Source organism: Peromyscus maniculatus, chromosome 17, assembly GCF_049852395.1.
Source record: "Peromyscus maniculatus bairdii isolate BWxNUB_F1_BW_parent chromosome 17, HU_Pman_BW_mat_3.1, whole genome shotgun sequence".
Classification (NCBI taxonomy): domain Eukaryota; kingdom Metazoa; phylum Chordata; class Mammalia; order Rodentia; family Cricetidae; genus Peromyscus; species Peromyscus maniculatus.
In genome coordinates, this window is record NC_134868.1 from 5,341,713 (window position 1) to 5,365,775 (window position 24,063).

At 35.7% G+C, this 24,063-nt stretch overlaps 1 protein-coding gene across 1 annotated transcript; it reads right to left on the reverse strand.

The window, feature by feature from the left end:
* Positions 1 to 16: 16 nt before the first annotated feature.
* On the reverse strand, positions 17 to 22,674 carry LOC143269143 (vomeronasal type-2 receptor 116-like). Its single transcript, XM_076553830.1, has 5 exons — positions 22,558 to 22,674; positions 21,382 to 22,191; positions 20,333 to 20,560; positions 19,522 to 19,645; positions 17 to 945 (listed from the first exon to the last, which is right to left on the reverse strand). Exons 1-5 carry the CDS (start codon positions 22,672 to 22,674, stop codon positions 17 to 19), a joined length of 2,208 nt encoding a protein of 735 aa, XP_076409945.1.
* Positions 22,675 to 24,063: the final 1,389 nt, after the last annotated feature.

Here is a 24,063-nt window from a genome sequence, read left to right on the forward strand (position 1 = left end):
TAGGAAACAAACAAGTTTAATTTTCTGAAGACATTTTAGTTTCAAAATGTTTCTTATTCCTACAATGATAACTATAAATTCTTTCTGGCCTTAACAAAATAATATAGCACTTTGGGAGAAAAATGCATCCTAGAAGACCAGCACTAGAAGCCAAGATAGAAAATACCTCTGTAGCCACCACAGCCTTGCCCTTGGTGCTTTGGTAGACAGGAAGGAAGGTGACCCAGACACTACAAAAAACCAGCATGCTAAAGGTCAGGAACTTGGCTTCATTAAAAGCATCAGGCAGGTTTCTCACAAGAAAAGCCAGGGTGAAGCTCCCCACTGCCAGGCAGCCCAGGTATCCAAGGACACAGTAAAAAGCAGGGACTGAACCCTTGTTGCACACAATGATGATGTGATCATATTCTGAGTGTGTATCTATGTCAACAAAAGGAGGTGATGTCCCCAGCCATATGCCAAGGGGAATAAGTTGGATCAGAGTGCAGAAGGGAACTATGAAGTTAGGTACTCTTGATATCAACAACCATCTCATCCTTCTTCCTGGAGAAGTAACACTGAATGCCAGAACCACAGTAACAGTTTTGGCTAAGACAGTGGAAAGAGCCACAGTGAACACAGCTGAAAATACTGTCTGCTGTAGAATACAAGTGGCTGTGTTGGGATAACCAATGAAGAGCAAAGGACAGAGAAAACAGAGGGTGAGGGAGATGAGCAGAATATAGCTAAGTGTTCTATTATTAGCTTTGACAATTGGAGTGGTTCGGTGTTTTACAAAGATCCCAAGAATGGTAACTGCCAGTCCAGAGAAGAACAAGGATAAGGAGGTTAAAATCATCCCCAAAGCATCTTCATAGGATAGGAAGGTGACACCCTTTTGAATGCAGTGAATTCTCTGCATATTGGCATATTGCTTATCTCCACACCTCAAACACTGCTCCATATCTGTTGTGAAATAAAAAGTTTTGAGGGAAATTTATTAGTAAGAGACCAGGAAATGGAGAGATTCCACATTTAGTCATCTCTTGTCACCAAATGAAACCTTCAGTGCTTGGAATGTGTTCCATCAAGTGGAATTTTTATCAAAAGAGACTCTGTTAACTTCATCAAACAATATAGGCACCTAGGCTAATTTTTCCTCTCCAAAAACTAAGAGGCAGGTCCTCTTGCTAAAGACTATGCCTAGATAATACATTAAACACAGAGAAAATGACAAGTTTCCTAATTAGAACCTCCAGCCCTAATGACTAATGTTGATGGTACTAATGATTAATCTGAAACCAACCAAAAGAAAATGGTGAACAGTACCTTAGCTATAATCCCACTACCAAACATGGAGGTCTTTAGGTCTGTACAGACAGACAAAAAGTGACAGACCTGTGTATGAAGTGGAAGTGATGTAGTTGGAATAAGAGAGCCAATGAGAGAACAGAACAGAAAAGGCATATAAATGTGAGTATACAGAAAGAAGCTCTCCTTGGAAGCTGCAGAGTTGGTGAGGTGAGGCTAGCTCATGGTTCTTCCTATACCTCTGATCTTTCTGTTGGGCTTTAACTAAAATTTCTGGCTCTGTGTTTTTTATTTATTAAGACCATTTAGAAATTTGTCTACAAGTGGCACCCAATGAACTTGGCAAGAATTCATTAAAAAATGCTTGTGGGCTTACAGGGCCCCTGGCTCAGGCCTGGTTGCAAAGGTCAGGCCAGTGCACATGGCTAGAGTCTCTTTGGATTTCTTTCTCATGGTGGGTGGTGTGGTCTCTCTCTCTCTCTCTCTCTCTCTCTCTCTCTCTCTCTCTCTCTCTCTCTCTCGATTCCCATCTCAGACTGCTAACACACTAGGTAGATCCTTTGAAAATCTCTTGGACTTCTACTGTTCTATGCAATGACAAATTTGGTAAGTCAATTAAGATATCTTAAAGAGTGAAATTAGTGAAAAAAAATTTTTTCCACATAAAAAAATGGGAAACGTCTTTACTATGCAAGAAATTTTGTCTCTGATAACACATAAGGCAGTCTGAAAATGGAACAATAAAATGAGAGTAAAATTAATATTGATGGGAATAGAAATTATGAATATTATTTGCTTGATTATTTTCATTTTAGCATTAAAATGTTGGTCAATTTAAGTAATAAGATAAAAGCTTTAGACAAAAATGTTAAAATGAATCATAGAGAAATTCAGACAGGAGAATTTAAAGGTGAACCTAATTCAGTGTTGACTTTAGAAAAACTTGTTAAAATGAATTATAGAGAAATTCAGACCCAGACAGAATTTAAAGGTGAAATTACTTCAGGATTGAATTATACAGTTACAGATAGACAGCCTGTTTTCAAACAAACAAAATTAATCTATCTGGTAACCTTACAGGAAATACCTCCTCAAGGGCATGTACAAGCTAATTGGAATCCAATGGAAATGTTAGTTTTTCAGGAGATTTAAACTAACTATAGTATTATATGGCATTCATTCTTCATTTGTAAAGCAGATGGTAAACTTTTGGTGAATATGTGTAGAATTATCTCTCATGACTGGAAAGAATTAATTACAGCTGTCCTAGAGGCTGGAGCACAATTTCAATGGACAACTTGGTTTAAAGAGGAAGCTAAACGATAGAACAACAACATAGGACTAGAGGTGTGGATATTTCCAAGGAGAAGGCAATTACCCTGATATACAAAGACAATATTTATAAATTTATGCCACATGGCAGCCATGAATGCATGGGACAGAATTGAGGAGGCAGGGAAGAAAATTGAATCATTTACAAAAGTTACACAAGGCCCAAAAGAATCCTTCATGGATTTCTTACAAATGCTCTCTTCAGCAGTAAATAGAAGGACACGAAATTCAGAAGCTAGTCAGATAATTGAATCTTTGGCTTTTGAGAATGCAAATTCAGCATGCAAAACAATAACCAGGCTTTAAAATGCAAGATCAGTACCCTTGGAGGATCCAATCAGGGATATAATTAAAATTGAGTCTCATGACCATGATGATATGTGGATAGGAGATGTGATATGAAAAACTTTGAGGAAAAATAATAATGTCAGATGTTTCAGTTGCATTAACCAAGGTCATTAGAAAAGGGAGTGTAAACATGGCTTTCCTAGAAAGAATGTTTATTCAAGGAATAGTGCCATCAGAATGCTTCTTCCTCCTGGATTATATAGAATATGTGGTAAGGGAAAACATTGAACCAATGAATGTAGATCAACAAGGGACAGAGAAAGTAATCCTTTGCCTTTGACATCATGGAATTCTCACAGGAGCCTCATGCAGGACCCCATTACAAATTCAGTTCAGATTTTTTCCTGCCATATTAGAAGAAACCCCTTCTCAGAGCAATTAAATAAACAAATGCATATTGAAATAAACCACGCTGTTCATGATGATGTAACAGCTGTAACAGAGAGAACAGGAAATTCAGGAGAAACCAGAAGGCAATTGTGGCAAACTACTATCAATTAACAAGGAACAAAATTAAAAGTACAAATAAATGTTCTCTTGGAAGGTTTGGTAGATATATGTGCAGATGTTACAATAATGGCACCAGAATTTTGGCTTCCAAATTGGCCTCTTCAGGAGGTAAATGTTCAGCTGTTAGGGATTAGAGCACTACCTCAGTGAAACAGAGTGCAAGATGGCTTGAATGTATAGGTCCAGAAGGACAGAGAGGAAAATTAAAGCCATCCATGGCAAACATAGATTTGAACTTAGGGGATCATGATGTGTTAAAACAATGGAATACCAAGATTAACAATCCCCCAACCTCAGAAACAAACTATAAACTAATACATGTTTCTGAGAGAAATGTTAGGAGGTATCTATATTAAGACAAGTCACTGGCCATTCAGATTGTGGAAGAACAGGGCACAATAACAGCTGAACTTTCAAAGTCACCAACAACTCAACTTTTAAAATGGTTTACAGATAAGCTTGTATGGGTTCAGCAATAGCCTTATCAACAGAGAAACTGCAGGCCTTGGAAGAGCTGGTATAAGGGCAGTTAAATGCTCAGCTGATTAAAGAATCAGCCAGCCCTTGGAATTCTCCCGTTTTTGTTATTAAAAGAAATCTGGTAATGGAGAATGGTAACAGACCTAAGAGCAGTTAACAAAGTAATTCAGCCAATGGCCTCTCTACACTCTAGAATTTTTCTTGCCTACTTCATTACCTAAAGGATGGCTTCTTATAGTTATCAATTTAAAAGACTGTTTCTTTTCAATACCCTTACAAAAAGAGACAGAGAAAGATTTGACTTCATAGTGCCTACTTATAATGATTCTCAGCCAGTCAAGAGATATCAATGGAGGGTTCTCCCACAGGGAATGTTGAATAGCACAACCCTGTGCCAATATTTTGTACAACAGCCATTGGAAGTAATACATAAATAATTTCCTAAATCTATAATTTATCATTACATGGACAGTATTTTACTAGCTGATTCAAATGCAGATACTGTAGAAAGAATATTTGAAGAAGTAAAGAAAATTTTGCCTTGTTGGGGATTACAAATTTCACCTGAAAAGATACAAACATAAGATTTTATTAATTATGTGGGATATCAAACAGGTCCACAAAAATTAAACCCAAAAAGGTGCAAATTAGAAGAGAACAATTATGGATTTTAATGCCTTTCAAAGATTATTTGAAGACATTTCCCATCTATGAACTGTTGTTGGGGTAAAAAAGGATGAACTGAGTAATTTCTTCAAAACCTTAGGAGGTGACAAGGACTTAAATAGTCTAAGTCAAGTGAATCTGAGAGAGAATTGGCTTTGGTGGAAAGGAAAGTACAGGAAGGACATGTGGATTGTATGGATCCAAAGGTTGATTGAATTTTGGTTATTTTACCCTCTAAGCATTCTCCTATAGGAATTTTAATGCAGAGGGAAAACATTATATTTTATTGGATATTTCTGATATAAACAGAGTAAAAAATTACAAACTTATGTGGAAAAGATATCTGATATTATTTTAAAAGGAAAATTGAGACTTTGTCAATTCAACAGGAATAGACACAGCAAAAATTGTAGTAACTGTAAATAAGGATAACATAAACAAATTATGGGCAGAAAGTGAAACTTGGCAAAGATCTTTCAGTAATTTTTTTGGGAGAGATATTCCAAAAGTGAGAGAATTCAACTTATAATGAGAGTTGATTGGATTCTGCCTCAAATTGCTTGGGAAACACCCATATCTGGAGCTCATAAATTTTATATAGAAGTGAACAAACAAGGAAAGACATGTTACAAGTCAGAAAATTTAAGTCAAGTAATTCAAACTCCTTATAATTTGGTTCAAAAATTGGAAGTGTATGTTATTCTGTTGGAATTAATGGATTTTTTGGAACCTATAAACATAGTTACTGACTCTCAGTGTTCTGAAAGGGTGGTCTTACATATTGAGACAGAATAATTTATTCCTGATGAGTCAGAATTAACTTTGGTTTTTATTCAGTTCCAAGACATAATCAGGAATAGGAAGCAGCCCTTATATGTAAGTCATATCTGATCCCATATAGGTCTGCCAGGCCCTGTATCAAAAGATAATGATGAGATTGATAAACTGTTGATAGGAAATGTGCTGGTGGCCTCAGAATTTCATAAAAAACATCATGTCAATAGTAAAGGTTTAACAATGGATTTTTCAATAACCTGGCAACAAGCCAAGAAATTGTAAGGAAATGTCCTACTTGTTCTTTTTACAATCAGACTCCACTACCAGCAGGATGTGACACGAAGTGTACTCAGAGAATGAAATCTGGCAGATGGATGTGTTTCTCTTTGCAGAATTTTTAAAATGCAGAAATGTGTATAACACACCATAGATACTTAATCAGGATTTCAATGAGCAACTGCTCTGAGTTCTGAAAACGCTGATTCAGTAATCACACATTTTTTAGAAGTTATGGCCATCATGGTTATACCTGCACAAATAAAAACTAGCAATGCTTAACTGATGTCATGACCCAATTGGACCTAATAGATATCTACAGAACATTCCATCCTAACAAAAAAGAATATACCTTCTTCTCAGCACCCCATGGAACTTTCTCTAAAATCAACCACATACTTGGCCACAAAACAAATCTCAACAGATACAAAACAATTGGAATAACCTCCTGTGTTCTATCAGACCACCATGGTTTAAAGTTCAACAACAACAAAAAATAGAGAAAACCTACAATCTCATGGAAACTGAATAATGCTCAACTGAATCACCAATGAGTTAAGGAAGAAATAAAGAAAGAAATTAAAGACTTCCTAGAGATCAATGAAAATGAAGACACCACATACCCAAATTTATGGGACACTATGAAAGCAGTGCTAAAAGGGAAATTCATAGTACTAAATGCCCACATAAAGAAGTTGGAGAAATCTCACAATAGTGACTTAACAGCACACCTGAAAGCTCTAGAACAAGAAGAAACAAAGTCTCCCAGGAAGAATAGACGCCAGGAAATTATCAAAGTGAGAGGTCAAATTAATAAATTAGAAACTAAGAGAATAATACAAAAAAATTAATGAAACAAAGAGTTGGTTCTTTGAGAAAATCAACAAGATAGACAAGCCCTTATCCAAACTAACCAAAAGTCAGAGAGAGAGAATCCAAATCAACAAAATCAGAAATGAAAAGGGTGACATAACAACAGACATTGAGGAAATCCAGAGAATTATCAGGTCATATTTCAAAAACCTCTACTCCACAAAACTGGAAAACCTAAAATAAATGGATAATTTTCTGGATAGGTACCACATACCTAAGTTAAATCAAGACCAGATAAACTATTTAAATAGTCCAATAACCCCTAAGGAAATAGAAACAGTCATTAAAAGTCTCCCAACCAAAAAAAGCCCAGGACAAGATGGTTTCAGTGCAGAATTCTACCAGATCTTCAAAGAAGAGTTAATACCAATACTCTCTAAATTGTTCCACATAATAGAAACGGAAGGGACATTACCAAACTCCTATGAGGCTACAATTACCCTGATTTCTAAATGAAACAAGGATGCAACAAAGAAAGTCAACTACAGACCGATCTCCCTAATGAACATTGATGCAAAAATACTCAGTAAAATACTGGCAAACAGACTCCAAGAACACATCAGAACAATTATCCACCATGACCAAGTAGGCTTCATCCCAGGGATGCAAGGGTGCTTCAACATATGAAAGTCCATCAGTGTAATACACCATATAAACAAACTGAAAGAAAAAAACCACATGATCATCTCACTAGATGCAGAAAAGGCATTTTACAAAATCCAACACCCCTTCATGATAAAAGTCTTGGAGCGATCAGGAATACAGGGAACATACCTAAACACAATAAAGGCAATTTACAGCAAGCCAACAGCTAACATCAAATTAAATGGAGAGAAACTCAAAGCAATTCCATTAAAATCAGGAATGAGGCAAGGCTGTCCACTCTCCCCATACTTATTCAATATAGTACTTGAAGTTCTAGCCAGAGCAATAAGACAACATAAGGAGATTAAGGGGATACAAATTGGAAAGGAAGAAGTCAAGCTTTCCCGATTTGCAGATGACATGATAGTATACTTGAGTGACCCCAAAGATTCCACCCAGGAACTGACAATGCTTATAAACACCTTCAGCAACATAACAGGATACAAGATCAACTAAAAAAATCAGTAGTCCTCCTTTATACAATGGACAAAGAAGCTGAGAAGGCAATCAGATACATCACCCTTTACAATAGCCACAAATGACATAAAATACCTTGGGGTAACACTAACCAAGCAAGTGAAGGACCTATATGACAAGAACTTTAAGTCCCTGAAAAAAGAAATTAAAGAAGATGTCAGAAAATGGAAAGATCTCCCATGCTCATGGATAGGCAGGACCAACATAGTAAAAATGGCAATTTTACCAAAAGCAATCTACAGATTCAATGCAATCCCCATCAAAATACCAATACAATTCTTCACAGACATGGAAGGAATAATACTCAACTTCATATGGAAAAACAAAAAACCCAGGATAGCCAAAAGAATCCTGTACAATAAAACAACCTCTGGAGGCATCACCATCCCTGACTTCAAGCTGTACTATAGAGCTACAGTAATAAAAACAGCTTGGTATTGGCATAAAAACTGACATGTGGACCAATGGAATCGAATTGAAGACCCTGACATTAACCCCCACACCTATGAACATATAATTTTTGACAAGGAAGCCAATAGGGTACAATGGAAAAAAGAAAGCACCTTCAACAAATGGTGCTGGCATAACTGGATATCAACTTGTAGAAGGCTGCAAATAGATCCATATCTGTCACCATGCACAAAACTTAAGTCCAAGTGGATCAAGGACCTCAACATAAATCCAGATACTCTGAACCTGCTAGAAGAGAAAGTAGGAAGTAGTCTTGAATGTATTGGCATAGGAGATCACTTCCTAAATATAACACCAGTAGCACAGACACTGAGAGAAACAATCAGTCAATGGGACCTCTTGAAACTGAGAAGCTTTTGTAGTGCAAAGGATACAGTCAACAAGGCAAAGCGAAGGTCTACAAAATGGGAAAAGATCTTCACCAACCCCACATGTGACAGAGGACTGATATCCAGAATATATAAGGAACTCAAGAAATTAGACATCAAAACGACCAACAGTCCAATTGAGAAATGGGCTTTAGAACTAAACAGAGAATTCTCAACAGAGGAAACTCAAATGGCTGAAAGACAATTAAGGAATTGCTCAACATCCCTAATCATCAGGGAAATGCAAATCAAAACAACTCTGAGATACCACCTTACTCCTGTCAGAATGGCTAAGATCAAAAACACTGAAGACACTTTATGCTGGAGAGGATGTGGAACTAGGGGAACTCTCCTCCACTGCTGGTGGGAATGCAAGCTTGTACAACCACTTTGGAAATCAATATAGCGCTTTCTTAGAAAATTGGGAATCAATCTCCCCCAAGATCCAGCTATACCACTCTTGAGCATATACCCAAGAAATGCTCAATCATACCACAAGAGCACTTGCTCAGCTGTGTTCATATCAGCATTGTTTGTAATAGCCAAAACCTGGAAACAATCTAGATGCCCTTCAACTGAAGAATGGATAAATAAATTGTGGCACATATACACAATGGAATACTACTCAGCAGAGAAAAACAATGACATCATGTGGTTTGCAGGCAAATGGATGGATCTAGAAAAAATCATCCTGAGTGAGGTAACCCAGACTCAGAAAGACAAATATGGTATGTACTCACTCATAGGAAGATGCTAGATGTGGAACAAGGATGATTGGACTGCTACTCACATCACCAGTGAGGCTACCTGGAAAACAGAACCCCAAGAAAGACATGGAAAAATGGATGAGATCTACATGAACAGCCTGAACATGAGTGGGAGCAATGAAGGGCGAGAGTCGAAAGAGAGCGGGAGATCCTAGCTGGATCAAGAAAAGAGAGGGAGAACAAGGAATAGGAGACCATGATAAATGAAGACCACATGAGAAAAGGAAGAAACAAAGAGCTAAAGAGGCCCACAGAAATCCACAAATTTACCCCCACAAAAGACTGCTGGCAATGGTCGAGAGACAGCCAGGACTGACCTACTCTGGTGATGGGATGACCAAACACCCTAATAGTTGTGCAAGAAACCCCATCCAAGGACTGAGGAATCTGGATGCAGACATCCACGGCTAGGCACTGGGTGGAGCCCTGGGAGTATAATGAATGAGAAAGAGGAGGGTTTATATGAGCGAGAATTGATGAAACCAAGGTTGGATAAAGCACAGGGACAAATAACCAAACAAATGGAAACACATGAACTATGAACCAAAGGCTAAGGGGCCCCCAACTGGATCAGGCCCTCTGAATAGGTGAGACAGTCAATTGGCTTGATCTGTTTGGGAGGCATCTAGGCAGTGTTACCAGGTCCTGGGCTTGTTGCATGAGATAGCTGTTTAAAACCTGGGACTTATGCAGGGATGTTTGGCTCAATCTGGGAGGAGGGGACTGGACCTGCCTGGACTGAGTCTATCAGGTTGATCCCAGTCCTTGGGGGAGACCTTGATCTGGAGGTGGTGGGAATGGGGGGTGGGCTGGGGGAAAGGGGAGGGGACAGGAAGGGAGAGAACAAGGGAATCTGTGGCTGTTATGTAGAACTGAATAGTATTGTAAAATTAAAAAAGAAGACTATAACTGCAAAAAAAAACTAGCAATGCTTCAGCCTATGTCTCGTAAAATGAAGCAGTTTTTTGCTTATTACAGTATAAAGCATATTACATGTATAGCACATAATCCTACAGGCCAAGCAGTCATAGAAGGATCCAGGTGAACTCTAAAGGATATGATAAGTAAACAGAAAGGGGTAACAAAGATCCCTTAGAAATAGATTACATAAGGCTCTATTAGATTTGAATTTTCTCAATGCTAATGAGAAAGGAACAACAGCTGTGGAAAGACAATGCATAATAGAAACAACTACATAATTAAACCAGCCTAGATACTTTAAAGATGTGCTAACCTCAGAATGGAAACCAGGATATGTATAACATTGGGGATGAGGTCTTGCTTTTGTTTCTACAGGAGAAGAAAAGCTATGGACACCATCAAAATTGATTTGAACTACAGAAATCTCGTAATTAGAAGAGGTGATAGTTTATTGCCAAGAATGACCATCCAATTTAAACTAAATTATACCACTAACAAATGCTTTTCATTTAATCAGATATAACTTGCCAAAAGGAAACCTTCCCAAAGGGGGAAATGTTTTTGTTTTTGTTTTTTCTTTCAGGAGAATAAAGGTTAAATAATCTGAAGAACACAGGTCAAATGAGACATTTGAAGAAAAAGGACAAATCATCTAGAAAAAATGTCCCAAGAAAAAGAATAAATTGGCCTATTGGTTTATCACATGTAGAATTTCATAAATCTGCCTTCATGTTTGTTTCTGTTCTTCTCTACAGAGACAACACAAATGGTCATCATGTAGTCCCAGTTCAATTAAAATTAAAGCCGGCTTTGAAGTTGGATAACGGCTCTCTCCTTCTCTACACCCAAGCATGTTTGTTAAAGGAAAATGCAAAAATCTCTGTATCATGTGAGAAGAAAGAGCCATCTGATATGGAACAGAAGAAAACCAAAATTAAGTGGCTATTCTATTGCCACTAACCTCAATTCTTTGGTTCTATTTTGATTCTTTAAACTTTTCTTAAGGAATGAATTTCATATCAAAATTTATAAGGTTAATAAATATATACATATATATAGTACTTTTGTTATTATATTAATGATCATACAGAGTACTAATTCTAGAAAAAGGCTTCCTTTAGCTGCCTATATATGTTTTTGTATTGGAGTTTCTATCACTTTTATGCAGGGAATCAAGACCAGGCCTAAGAGCAAATTTGAAATCTCAGAAAGATAATGGGGCCCCCAAGGATGATTCCACATGCATAATAATATCACTAAGCTGACAAATATCACCCAAAGATCAGCTTTGGACTACAAACTGCTCAGGACAATTTCAAGATGGCCAGCTAAGATGATCCAGCCTCACAGACTGCTTGAACAAGATCTTGAGGTAAGCCCTACACTTTCATATTGTACAGAGACAGGACAAATGATATAATTTCCTCTCCAGGAACTTGAATATTAACCAAAATTTTTCTTTTCAGAATCCCATAGAGATGCGTTTGCCCACAGCAGGAAGCAATTTTAAGAACACGGCATGCACATATACAAGATGTCGGGCAGGTGGTTTATGGTCTTTCATTGGGTTTTGGGTTTGGGATACTTGTCATTATTTAGGATGGTTGGTTACAAGTTGTTATTGCTAATTGTCAGGAAAAGTACTAAACAAAGGAGATTAGATTTAAGGTTCTTGTTTGAAAAAAAAAGAGACATAGAAATGATAGAATAAAGGTTAGATTATTGAATCTACTCCTAAAAGAAATAAGAGAGGATATAGACATGACATAGATAAAAGGTAAATTATTGAATCTACTTTAACATGCAACTACTAGTTTTAAAATATTTTACATTGGATTGGATTTTTGTATATTGTATACAAATTATATATATTGATACTAATTTGAGATTTATTTTATTAGAAAATTCTATATATGTATTTCTAATCTTGTTCAAAGTATTGTACCTATACAGTTAATTTAACAATGTTATAGAATTTTGTTAATCCTTGAATGTTATTATTACCAACTATTAGGATATAAAGTAATGAAAGTTAGTAGTTAGACAATCGAACTTATAGTCATACTAGATATGTTCTCAAGGTCAAGGTCAAGAAGAGATATATTTTAGATAGAGAAGTCGTCAAAAAACACTTCAGTGATCTACAGAATGTGGCATTTAAAATGTTTAATAATGTAGTTTTGTGGTTTTGTTTTGTTTTGTTTTTGTTTTTTGTTTTTTATACTATGAGACATGTCTGCTCCTGGTATCACCAATGGCTTCTGGTGTGCAGAGGAACAGTAGGTGAAACAGTTTTTCTTGGAGGAGTAACTAGGATGACAAAGTTTGGCCTCTCAATGGATTTTACAAAGGAGATGAATCCACCCACAAGCCAAGAAGAATGGGATGCAGAGAAGAATAAGATGCAGAGAAAAATGGCATGTGGAGAAGAATGGGATGTGGAGATGAAACCACCCACTAGCCGAGAAGAATGGGAAGCTGAATTCCAAAAACACCAGCAATTTCCAGAATTTAAAATCCTGAATCATGACAGGACACTGGTGGAATTCAAGTTTATCTGGTACATGGAATACTCACACTGAATGTGAAGTCAAGCTGTAGGCCTGGCTTACATCCTACTTCACAAGAGATTCTGTCAGATATGTTAAGCCTGTGGGCCAAAGATGTTGGCTTAATGTGCAGAGAAACCTTGGGTGACTGTCCAGGAAGCTGGCTGTTTCTATCATAACTAATTTTTTGGAAGTCACTTGTTTGCACATCCTGTTTTATTGGTAATATTATTTCCTCCTCTGGTCTTTGAGGGAGTTGAAGATTAGATAGTTGTAGTTACAGTTTTCCTTGTTAAGAAATGTAGAAAAGAAACTCACTAAGAGGTGTTAAGTGTTTAAGTTTGAAAGACATCATAAGATAGTTTTCTGTGTGCAATATAAATTAGGATAGAAAGTTAATTAGGTACATTTTGAATTCACCAAACTAGGATAGATAATGGAATATTTTCTCTGAATTTGTCAAATACAAATGGACTAGACATTGTTGATGTATTTATTGCTTGTACATATTGTATATAGTTATTGTTTTTATTGTATATAGTTTTTCTCATATTAGTTTTAAGTTTTTTATTTTAATTAGACAGAAATGGGGAAATGTGGTGATATTTTATTTGTGCTTTCTTTAATTAATAAAGCTTGCCTGGAGATCAGAGGGAATAGCAATCCATTATAAGTAAACAAAGAAGTCAGTAATGGTAGTAAATTCCCTTAATCCTATCAATTAGTAGGCAGGATCTCTGTGTGTTCAAGGTGACACTAGAGAACAGAGCCATGTTTGGTGACACATGCTTTTAATCCCAGTACCAACCATAGAGATCTCAAGGTCTGTACACACAGACAGAAAGTGACAGATCTGTGTAGGAAGAGGAAGTGATGTAGCTGAGATAAGATATCCATTGAGAGAACAGAACAGAAAAGGCATATAATGTGAGTACATAAAAAGAAGCTCCTCTTGGAAGCTGCAGAGTTGAAGAGGTGGGGTCAGCTCATGGTTTGTCCTATTCCTCTGATCTTTCTCTTGGGCTTTAAACCAAATTTCTGGCTCTGTGTTTTTTATTTATTAAGACCATTTAGAAATTCGTATACAATACTGTTTTGGTAATGGAATGCATCAATAAAATGATAGCTAGCAACATTCTGCTATCCTCCTCAGCAGTCATCAGAAAAGCTTCATCCTGCAGTAGATTGAGCAAATACAAAGACCCAGAACTAGACAATATGCAGATAGTGAGAAAACTTAGCATGTTCTGTACTAAATGAGATGTCTATTAAATCCTCCCCTCAGGGCTCAAGGGTATTTGCTGAAGAAGAAGCTGAAAGTGTGTAAAAGCCAATGGGGATGGAAGACACCAAGAAACAATAGCCTTATAGGCACAAAAGGACTGACATGTATAATAATTGAACCTGTGGCAGCATGCACAGGTCTGGCACAGGTCTAAGCAACATGGGGAATCCATGCTGAGAAGGGAAGCAGACACAAGTCTTTATATAACACATAATCTATCTACAATTATTAATTACCATAAAGGAAAAATTAATTTTCTCCAATAGAGTGCCATTAGGTATACAAATCTTATTTAAGTACAGACTTTATGCCCAGAAATAAATAAATAGCAAGAAACAAACTACGATGTTTTTTAAATTTATGTTTGTTTTATTTATTTACTTTTGTTGTTGTTGTTTTGGTTTGGTGTTTTGGGTTATTTTTTCATCTCATAAAGCTTTGTCTGGTCATTTGTTTCTTTTTTGTCTTACAGGTATTTTGCTTGCATGTCATGGTTTCTGATTATGTGCTTTTATGGGATTTCTCAGTGTGTGAATGTAAGTATCTCTACATGTTCTTGTGAATTATTATGACTCTATTCTTTCTATTTATTTTGTCTTATTCTGGTTTGTTTAGTTTACTTTTATTTCTTTCTTTTTTTATTCCCCTTTGTTCTCTAATAAAAGATAAAGAGAAAAGTGTGAATTTAGGTGAATAGAGAGGTGGAGAGAATCTGGGAGAAGTTGGAAGAAGATAAAAACACTAATAGATTATTTAATGTAAAAATATAATTAAAAAACAAAAACCTTAATTTTTGTAAACTTTGTTACTAAAAGGTCTGAAAATAAATATAAGAATTACAAACCAAAATTAAACATATAAAAAGCATATACAATATAATGTACTTAAATACAGTTATAATTTATATCAGAAACAGAAACTGGAAAGTTTCACATCACATTTTACACTTTTAGAATTTAATATATTTTACTCACTCACTCATCACAAAAAACCCAAACAAAAAACCATTACAGAATTAGAAAGAGAGAAAAGTTTCAGTAGAATCTTTTAAAAAACAAAAGATCCTGGAGCATTGTACTTCAACTTCTAAAACACCACAGATGCCAGTGTAGGGTACTCCACCATGCAAAACTATCTGCATCTTTGAGGAAGAAAGAAAAACGTTTCAAGATATAAACAGTCTATATACTTTATGTACACTAAGCCTGATCTACAGAAAATACTAGACGTAATACTTTAGGCTGAAGAGAGGAATTAGCATACCAAAGAGTGTGTAGAAGAAAGAAAGGTAAAACTATAATTATTGAAGTAAAAATATGACTAAGGACAAAGATAGAATAAAAGCATCAAGATGACAGCAATCTACTCACATCTTTTAGTAACTTTAAACGGTAAAGGATTCACCTCCCCAACCAAAAGACACTGAAAGTTCAATGAACAGGAAACAAAATACATCCTTTCATTATCTACAAGAAATCCAATGTGTCTTCAGAGTTAGTCACCACCATAGAATCAAAAGACTGGAAAAAATTTTAGTCAAATGAGACCAGGAAACAAGGTGGTGTCAATTTCCTAAAATCGTATAAAAGGGACTTCAAACAAAATTCATCAGAAGATATGAAATAGGATACTTGATTCTGGACAAGGGACCAATAAGCCAAGAAAACATTACAATCTGAAGCACATGAAGTCTACATACTGCTACACCCAATTTCTAAAATAATATATTACTAGAAATTAAGGTACTGGTTGACTTCAATTCAGTATTATTGATTTCAGTATCCTGCATTGTCAAACACACAGCTCATCTGGACAAAAATAAATGGAGAGAAACAAGATCTAAATGACCCTGTATATCAAATGTCCCTCACTGATACTCCAGACAAAAGACTCAAGAATATGAATTGCATCCAGCAGCCCATGGAAGTTTCTATAAAATAGATGACAAGTCACATATATTAATAACACAAAACAAAAGCCAGTAATACAATAAAATTTCAATAACTCCCCTGATTCTGTCTGTTCAAAATATAATTAAACAGTAAATAACAAATAACAATCTAGTAATAAAAACCTCTAGAAAATATATAAACTTATAGAGATTATATGATATACTCACAAAGGATAAATGTTTCATGAAATAAAAAAGAAAGAAAGTTAAATGTTCTTAGATGCACATAGAAAAGAAAACACAAGGCTGGTGGTTGTGGCTCATGCCTTTAATCCCAGCACTCGAGAGGCAGAGCCAGGAGGATCTCTGTGAGTTCGAGGCCAGCCTGGGCTACCAAGCGAGTCCCAGGAAAAGCACAAAACTACACAGAGAAACCCTGTCTTGAAAAACCAAAAAAAAAAAAAAAAAAAAAAAAAAGGAAAAAGAAAACACAAAACAGCAAATATCTTGGACTTGCTAAAAGCAGTGCTCTGTGAGAAATAGACATGCCTGGAAAAATAAAAAAAAAATTGTACAAATATCACTCTTAATTTTTTTTTTTTTTTTTTTTTTTTTGGTTTTTCGAGACAGGGTTTCTCTGTTTAGCTTTGCGCCTTTCCTGGAACTCACTTGGTAGCCCAGGCTGGCCTCGAACTCACAGAGATCCGCCTGCCTCTGCCTCCCGAGTGCTGGGATTAAAGGCGTGCGCCACCACCGCCCAGCTATCACTCTTAATTTTTAAATTCCAGAATTAGGTAAAAGAAAAAGCAAACAGTCCTAAGTCCAGTATATTGGATTATATATTAAAAACCTGTACAGAAACTAATGTAAGAGGAACACAAACAGCAAATGAAACTAAAAGATGGGTCTTCAAAAAGAAAACAATCTTGACAGTATCTTATCAGAATTAAACAAACACACAAAAGAGATCTAATAAATAAAAATCACACATAATTAGGAAAATGTTATAATAAACATCAAAGAACTTTACAATGTTATGAGGGAATACTTAACAGCCTACAAGTTATTACACTGAAAAAAGCTTAAGGAAGGAAATGAATTTCTATACAGATCTGAATGACCAAAGGAAATCAAAGAAGCAATGAACAATGTAAACACACAAACACAAATAAGTTGACTGTCCAGGAATAAAAAAGCCTTCATTATACAAGAGATCTGTTTCAAATGCATTCAAAATTAAAATCTGGCCGGGCGGTGGTGGTGCACGCCTTTAATCCCAGCACTCGGGAGGCAGAGCCAAGCAGATCTCTGTGAGTTCGAGGCCAGGTTGGGCTACCAAGTGAGCTCCAGGAAAGGCACAAAGCTACGCAGAGAAACCCTGTCTCAAAAAAACAAAAACAAAAACAAACAAAAAAATTAAAATCTAACGCATTTTCAGATAAGACTTTCAACCATTTTTATTTATGAAAATTTTCATTATGCAGAATCATTTTTTTTTCAGTTTGCTGACTGATCTAGACTGTAGGATGGAACTGAGCACAGGATGTTCAGTTTGGGTTAGGCATAAAGGTACGAGATGGTTTAAGTGGAATGAAATTAGATGAATACAATGTATTGGGCTGGCATTCAGATATATGTATAGGTTTGTGCCTAGAACTGAGGATGGTGCAAGCAAGGTTGTCCAGTCCAGACCATTATTAAATTTAATAATTTATTATTAAATATAAAATTTACTTCTGAATAATTACTTCAGTAATTATTCAAAAGACAGAAATAGAAGGAATATTTGCAAACTGCTTTTAAGACACCAGAATTATTCTAATAACAAAGTGGGGAGAAAACTTTACTCCAGTAATGAAAAAGTAATTATAAACCAATATCACTAGTAAAATTAATTTCAAACTCTCAATAAGACAATTGCAAACTAATATCAGCAAAAAGCAAACAGATCAAATGCATCAAGTTGCATTTTCTAAGATATGCAAGTCAAAAAAAGTACATTATACAAATAGACTTAAATACAAAAATATCATGATCACCACAGTAGTTGTGTAAATGCCATTAATAAAAATCAGCCTGCCATGCTTAAATATCTATGGAGGAAATTATATATGGAGGCATACTTCAACATAATTAAGGATATATTTTGACAAGACCGAAGCCAATATTGTTCTAAAGAGGAAAAAATAAAACCATGCTACTATACTTAGGAAAAAGTTCACAATGTATACTCTCTCTTAATTACTGTGTACAGATACATTATGGGCAGAGAAAGAAATGTTGAACATGCTTTCATTCACATTCAAGTTTCACAAGATAAAATTTCAAAACTAAAATTCCCTTATGCATCACATGACTCTACTACCACTACTCTAATCCACATTTTGGACATCTTGTATCAGGTTCTATTCAGATAAGTCTGCCTCATCCTCTCCTCCACATGACTTTCCCAACCTTCAGATCTACACAAGGACCCACATCCATTGTCCTGGTCTATTCTGAATAACCAATCAGCTTTACTCCAGAATTCATGATCTGGACACAACCCATGTCTGCCTTACACAACCTATATATCCCTTGAATACTGCACCACAATTCTCTGCCCAGATAGATCCTATACAACTTGTCAACATTTCTAGACAGATGTGTTTGCCTGATTTCCTTCTTCATACTCCAAACCTAACCCTCAGATCAAACCTGGGCCCAATCCATTGTTCTGGTCTGGCCTGGATCATCCCTCTTTCACTATTCCCTGTTCTAGACACAACTCTGTACATATATCATGAATGCCAGCCCAGCTTGTGGTGTCCATATTATTTCAAATCCAATTAAGCCTTCTGCAGCCTTTATGCTCAACCCAAACTTCACATTCTGTGCTCTATTGCATCCTACTCTGTCTATGTCAGTCAGCAAACTGAAAAAATGATTCTGCATACACTGAACTCATCATAAAAATACAAATAAAATAAAAAAGATCAAAGCAGAATCCCATCCTCTCTGAATTCATCAGTCTAACAGAAATGGTCTCAAACAAGAATTACCCAGATGAAATATGGAACAAAGAATTTGAGAGAACCATCGTAAACATCAAAGAATAAATGGAGTTTAAAGAAGACATGAAGAAAGAGCTGAATGATTTGAAGAAGCATTACCATAAGGAGAATAAACACTTGAATGATCTCCATGGAAACAAAAACATAAAGTTGATTAAAATGATGAAGACACTCAGGATTTCAAAACCCATTTATTAATGGAATAAAACCCTTTGAAAATAACTGAAGATGAAACACAGGTGGGAGATTCCTCTAATTATTATACCTATAAGACAACACAAGAATTCTAGTCCCTAAAGGCATACACTATGATAGATTCTTTCCCCAAAATATAATAATAAATATAATAAAAGACAGAGTTGTGATTGTATTCTGCTTATTGTGTAATTTTGTCATTTCATTTTAATAGCAGATTTTTAAAATAAATAAGTACAGGGGAATTAATTTGGTTTTAAAGATATTTTCTAATGATATCCATTTATTCAATTTAAAGAGGAATACTAAAGAGAAAGGATGACTGTGTTCATAAATTTTACACTTACTTGTTTCATTAGAAATCTCATTTTCTGGACAAGGAGTACAATCAAAACAACAGATAGCCTTTCCTTCCATATGTGCTTTCCTGAATCCAGGACTGCAACTCTCACTGCACAGTGATTGTGGGGTCTGAGGAAAATCAGAGATGCACTAGTAACTACTTCATCATTCATGCAACATAACAATAAATACAGTGACTCAGTGAACAGCAACTTTACAACATAACATTGTGTTCTTCAGTTAAACTGATTCTTTAGAAGTTTTTTGTTTGTATATATGTTCATGGCATAAAGAGAGTTCTCTAACCCTGATATTCTCTGAGAATTCATGAAAACTCTACAATTTGCATCCTGATAAATTCATGTTCATTAAATTAGTACTTTGTGGATATTTTGAATCTGGTACCAGATGTTTTTCACTTGCTATTTGACTGTCATGTGGAGAATAATTTCCTCTGCTGTGGACTTTTAGTGTAATACCACAGTATAAGACAAATACCAATAAAATACCTAACTATGGTATATAGCAATCTATACTATGTGTATTAGTATAGGATTAGAGTTCCTTTGACAATTTTATAGTGATGAATGTTAACAAAGACATTGTATTTGGATCTTATGAAAAACATAAATCTAATGCAAAGATTGACAAATACACAAGACCAATTCTATCAGAATAAACAAAAATTCCTTAAATCATATTTGAGAAATGTACATTGGAGGCCAAGAACAGAGTAACCAGAAATCAAGAATAATAAAAACAAGGATATGATGTTAGTCATTTGTAGTTCAAAATATTACGTTAGCTTCCACCAACCTCTGTAAATCCTAAGGCCCACTCTATCATGTCCTCGTGTAAGGACAATTGCTGACCAGGAGGTGCAAATGGAGAAAACATTCCTACTTTCAACATGTGCACAAAATTGATTGGAAAATGGCAATAGTTGAGGATATCATATTCTGCCACAGATTTCCTTTTCTCATCCAAAATCACTTGGTTAGAATCCAAATGATAAAGCTGAGTATTCCTTAGAAAGGAGTGCAGCTAGGAGCAATGAATGGTTCAGGTTAATCAGAAAGCAATACATGGAAAAGCCCTTCATCTCTTTTGTTCATTATATCACAAGTCAGATTTACCACAGCAACAAATAAAGCATAACAAGTTCCAATGGAATGAAAACTAAAATTTCCTAATATTCCCGAGGTCAATAAGATGAAACAAAATGCACTATGAGTCAGAACATGATTAATGTTGTTCATCCAGATCTCAGTAGTGTAGTGAAATCTTGACATATTAAAAGATGATCTTGAGATATATAGGTGATATGTATTCTCAAGAAGTTATTATTGCATAAAGTCCACTTTAAACAGCATTTATGTACAATACCCATGTTTTCTCAGCAGCACTTAGGCATGCCTAAAGTTATTTTATATATATATTGGTGGATTTAAAGCAATTCCTAATCAAACCATCATTTTGATATAGAAAATATTTTTCTGCTGAAGAAATAACTCTAGCAAGATATCATCTGATTTCTATGTGAATCCTGTATCCCATATGTGTATTGGTGTAAACACACACACACACACCTGCGCGCACATGTGCGTGAGCGTAAATTTTACAAAAAACAAAATGCAAAATGAGAATGTTGACATAAAATGAATTTCCCATTTCATGCTGGTAATTTGTTCATTAATATGATATCATTACGTATGATATTCTGTCTTACTGCAAACTGCAAAAAATTTCTGTCTAGGATTTCTATTAAAGCACACCCACAACTGGTCACTTTCTGTTCCCATAAATTCTTTCTTGAGAAAATTGTCTCTCTTATAATCTGTACCATCCAAAGAAGTGTCCATTACCTTCCAGGGGAAATGCACCAGTCTCTTTAAACCTTCTAGTCCCTGAAATTCTACTTGATGAAGAAATAAATCATGAAGAATATGGGCCAAAGCATACACAGCATTGTATAGATTGTAACTCTCCTCACTCATGGCCATGTCAATAAATGGATAAGGTAACATTTCCATGGAGGCATTGAGTGGACAGTTCTCCAATTTTGTACAGTCAGACTCAGAAAATGAACAATCAAACATTAAAGACCAGTGTATAGCTAAGTAAATATCATTTGGGTATTTCGAGGGGTTAATAGCATGGATAAATTTTCTAAAACCTGCAATTTCCTTATGGTGGTGTGAAAACATGAGAGAACCATGAACTGGGTGTAAGAACATACTTTGTTTCATTTTGAAAGAATGATATGGTGAGGCCATGACCCAGACTTTTTGTGTCCTTAGAGATTGTTCTACCATGTGAAAGAATATGATCAGTGAATCAGAGTCAAAATAGACTATAATCACATTTACTGATGATTTCAAGACGTGAAGAATTTCATCCACTTTAATATCTGGATCTGCTGCTGATCTACTGAGTGACATGATTTCCACAAAGGCCACACAGATACCATTCTTGTCCATTTCTATTCTAAAGTCAGACCAAAACTGAAGGCTTCTTTCATCTTCTGAGATACAAAGCCCCACCCAGTTCCAGTGGAAATAACGGATTAAAGAGATCATAGCATGGGCCAGAAAGGTGTCTTTAGGTGCCATCTGATACACAGAAGTTAAATGGGTATTGCCACTCAGGATGGGATCATAACGCCCAATGGTGAGCTAAGAGAATAAGAGAGTTAATAATAATATGAAGATAAGTCTTGCACAATTATGAAAGCTATTTGCACTTAAAAATAGCTAAAAGTTTGGGAAGGAAGACTGGCTCTTTTCATAGTTATAGTCACCACCCATATCCTCAGAATGTTTTGGAATATTCATAATAAGACTCAGATTCAGAAAAATACATTGTCTTCTACAACGTCTATCACTAGTCTATTCCTAATGAAGATCCCTCAGTAATTAAGTTTAAACAGAAATTTTGCATGATGCATAAATCCAGTCTCCACTTATCATTTTCCTCCATGAATACATCATTATCACTGAACAAATAATCAATACATTTCACTCTATTCGTGCAATACTCACCTGTGGAAATTTGTACAGCTGCAGCAGTTCTCCAAAAAGAGCAGATGCTGTCCATGATGGTCCTGTAATTAATACTACAGACTTGCTCTCTTTCCTACAGTTGTAATTAGGAATCATTCTGCCAATCCCTGAAATCCACTTTAAAGAAATATACATTGTGTCTGTATCAATAAATGGGAAATTATTTGCATCAATTCCCAAAGTCATGTTTGGTAAAATATTAGAGTTTCTGTTGACCTCTTCAACGGCAAAGAGGAAGGACAGAAAAATCATGTAGGTCTTGATCTTAAGCCTATAAAGATGGAAAGGAATCATGAAGAGGAGGGTAAAAGTCATGATTTTATTCAAGAATAATGCAATAAGTTTAAAGATTGTAGTTCATATAGTGACCAATTAAACACACTGAATTTTTACTTTGCCAGCATTTATTAATTGTACAAAATATTGCATTTTATCATTAGAGTTCATAGATGTTTATAACATAATTTTGTCCTTTTCAATTGGCTATTAGCAAAATAGTTCTCCCTGTCTTGTGGTTCCCCTTCCTCTACCGTAAGTTCTCCTAATACTTTCTATTCCCTCTCTTATATTTAATTTAATAATTACTATTTTGTGTATACATAATGAGAACTTTATGACTACACACTGCTGATTCTATTTCGTTTTGCTCATAATGTAATATGTGTATGTATATGAATACAAGCTATTATTCATATCTATTTAATTTGTATATATTTTTGGAATGAATAATTGGCATTGGATAACCAGTTTGGTGACTCATTCCTGTCAAAGACCATTTATCCTCCTCTTGGCAGTCATTAATAGCCTGTAGGAAAAGGGCTAGGGGTTCATGGTATTTTCTCCACTCATGTGGCTAAGTCTAGTAGTGTTGTCACTACCCGAGCCTTGTTTAGGCTACCATACCATGGAGAATTCATTTGAACAGCTTTTGTTCTTATGTACAGCATACAATCTCACAGAAGATGTCCTCATCCTCTGTCTTTTAAAATCCTTCTATCCCCTCTTTCATGATATTTCCCAGACATATGTGTAGAAATTGAAGATAAATCTATTAATTGCATTTAGGTACCCCTTAGTAACTTGTTATCCCTATGCCAACAAGCTGTGTATTTCTGTAATTTAATTTTCTCTATCTATTGCAAAAATAATTTGTTTTGACAAAGAGTGAGAGTGGGAGCTACATTTATCTGTAAGTACAAGGATAAATATTTAGAAAGTGGTTAGAAATTACACTGGTTTAAGAAAGTATGAAACACTTCTCCTGGGCTCCATATTCTGGCCCACAACTCTAACGGCCTTACCAGAGACTGTTTGGATCTTGGGACCAAGCCCTGGACTGAATGCTTTCTCTAGGCTAGATATTCCCACCCACAAGCCCAGCTTCTTTACCAGAGGCCAGGCTCGTCCAATGGATCCCAGGTAAAACACCACCCACTGCCAACAAACACTCCTCAAAGCCTACTCAGCATCTCCAGACTGCATCCC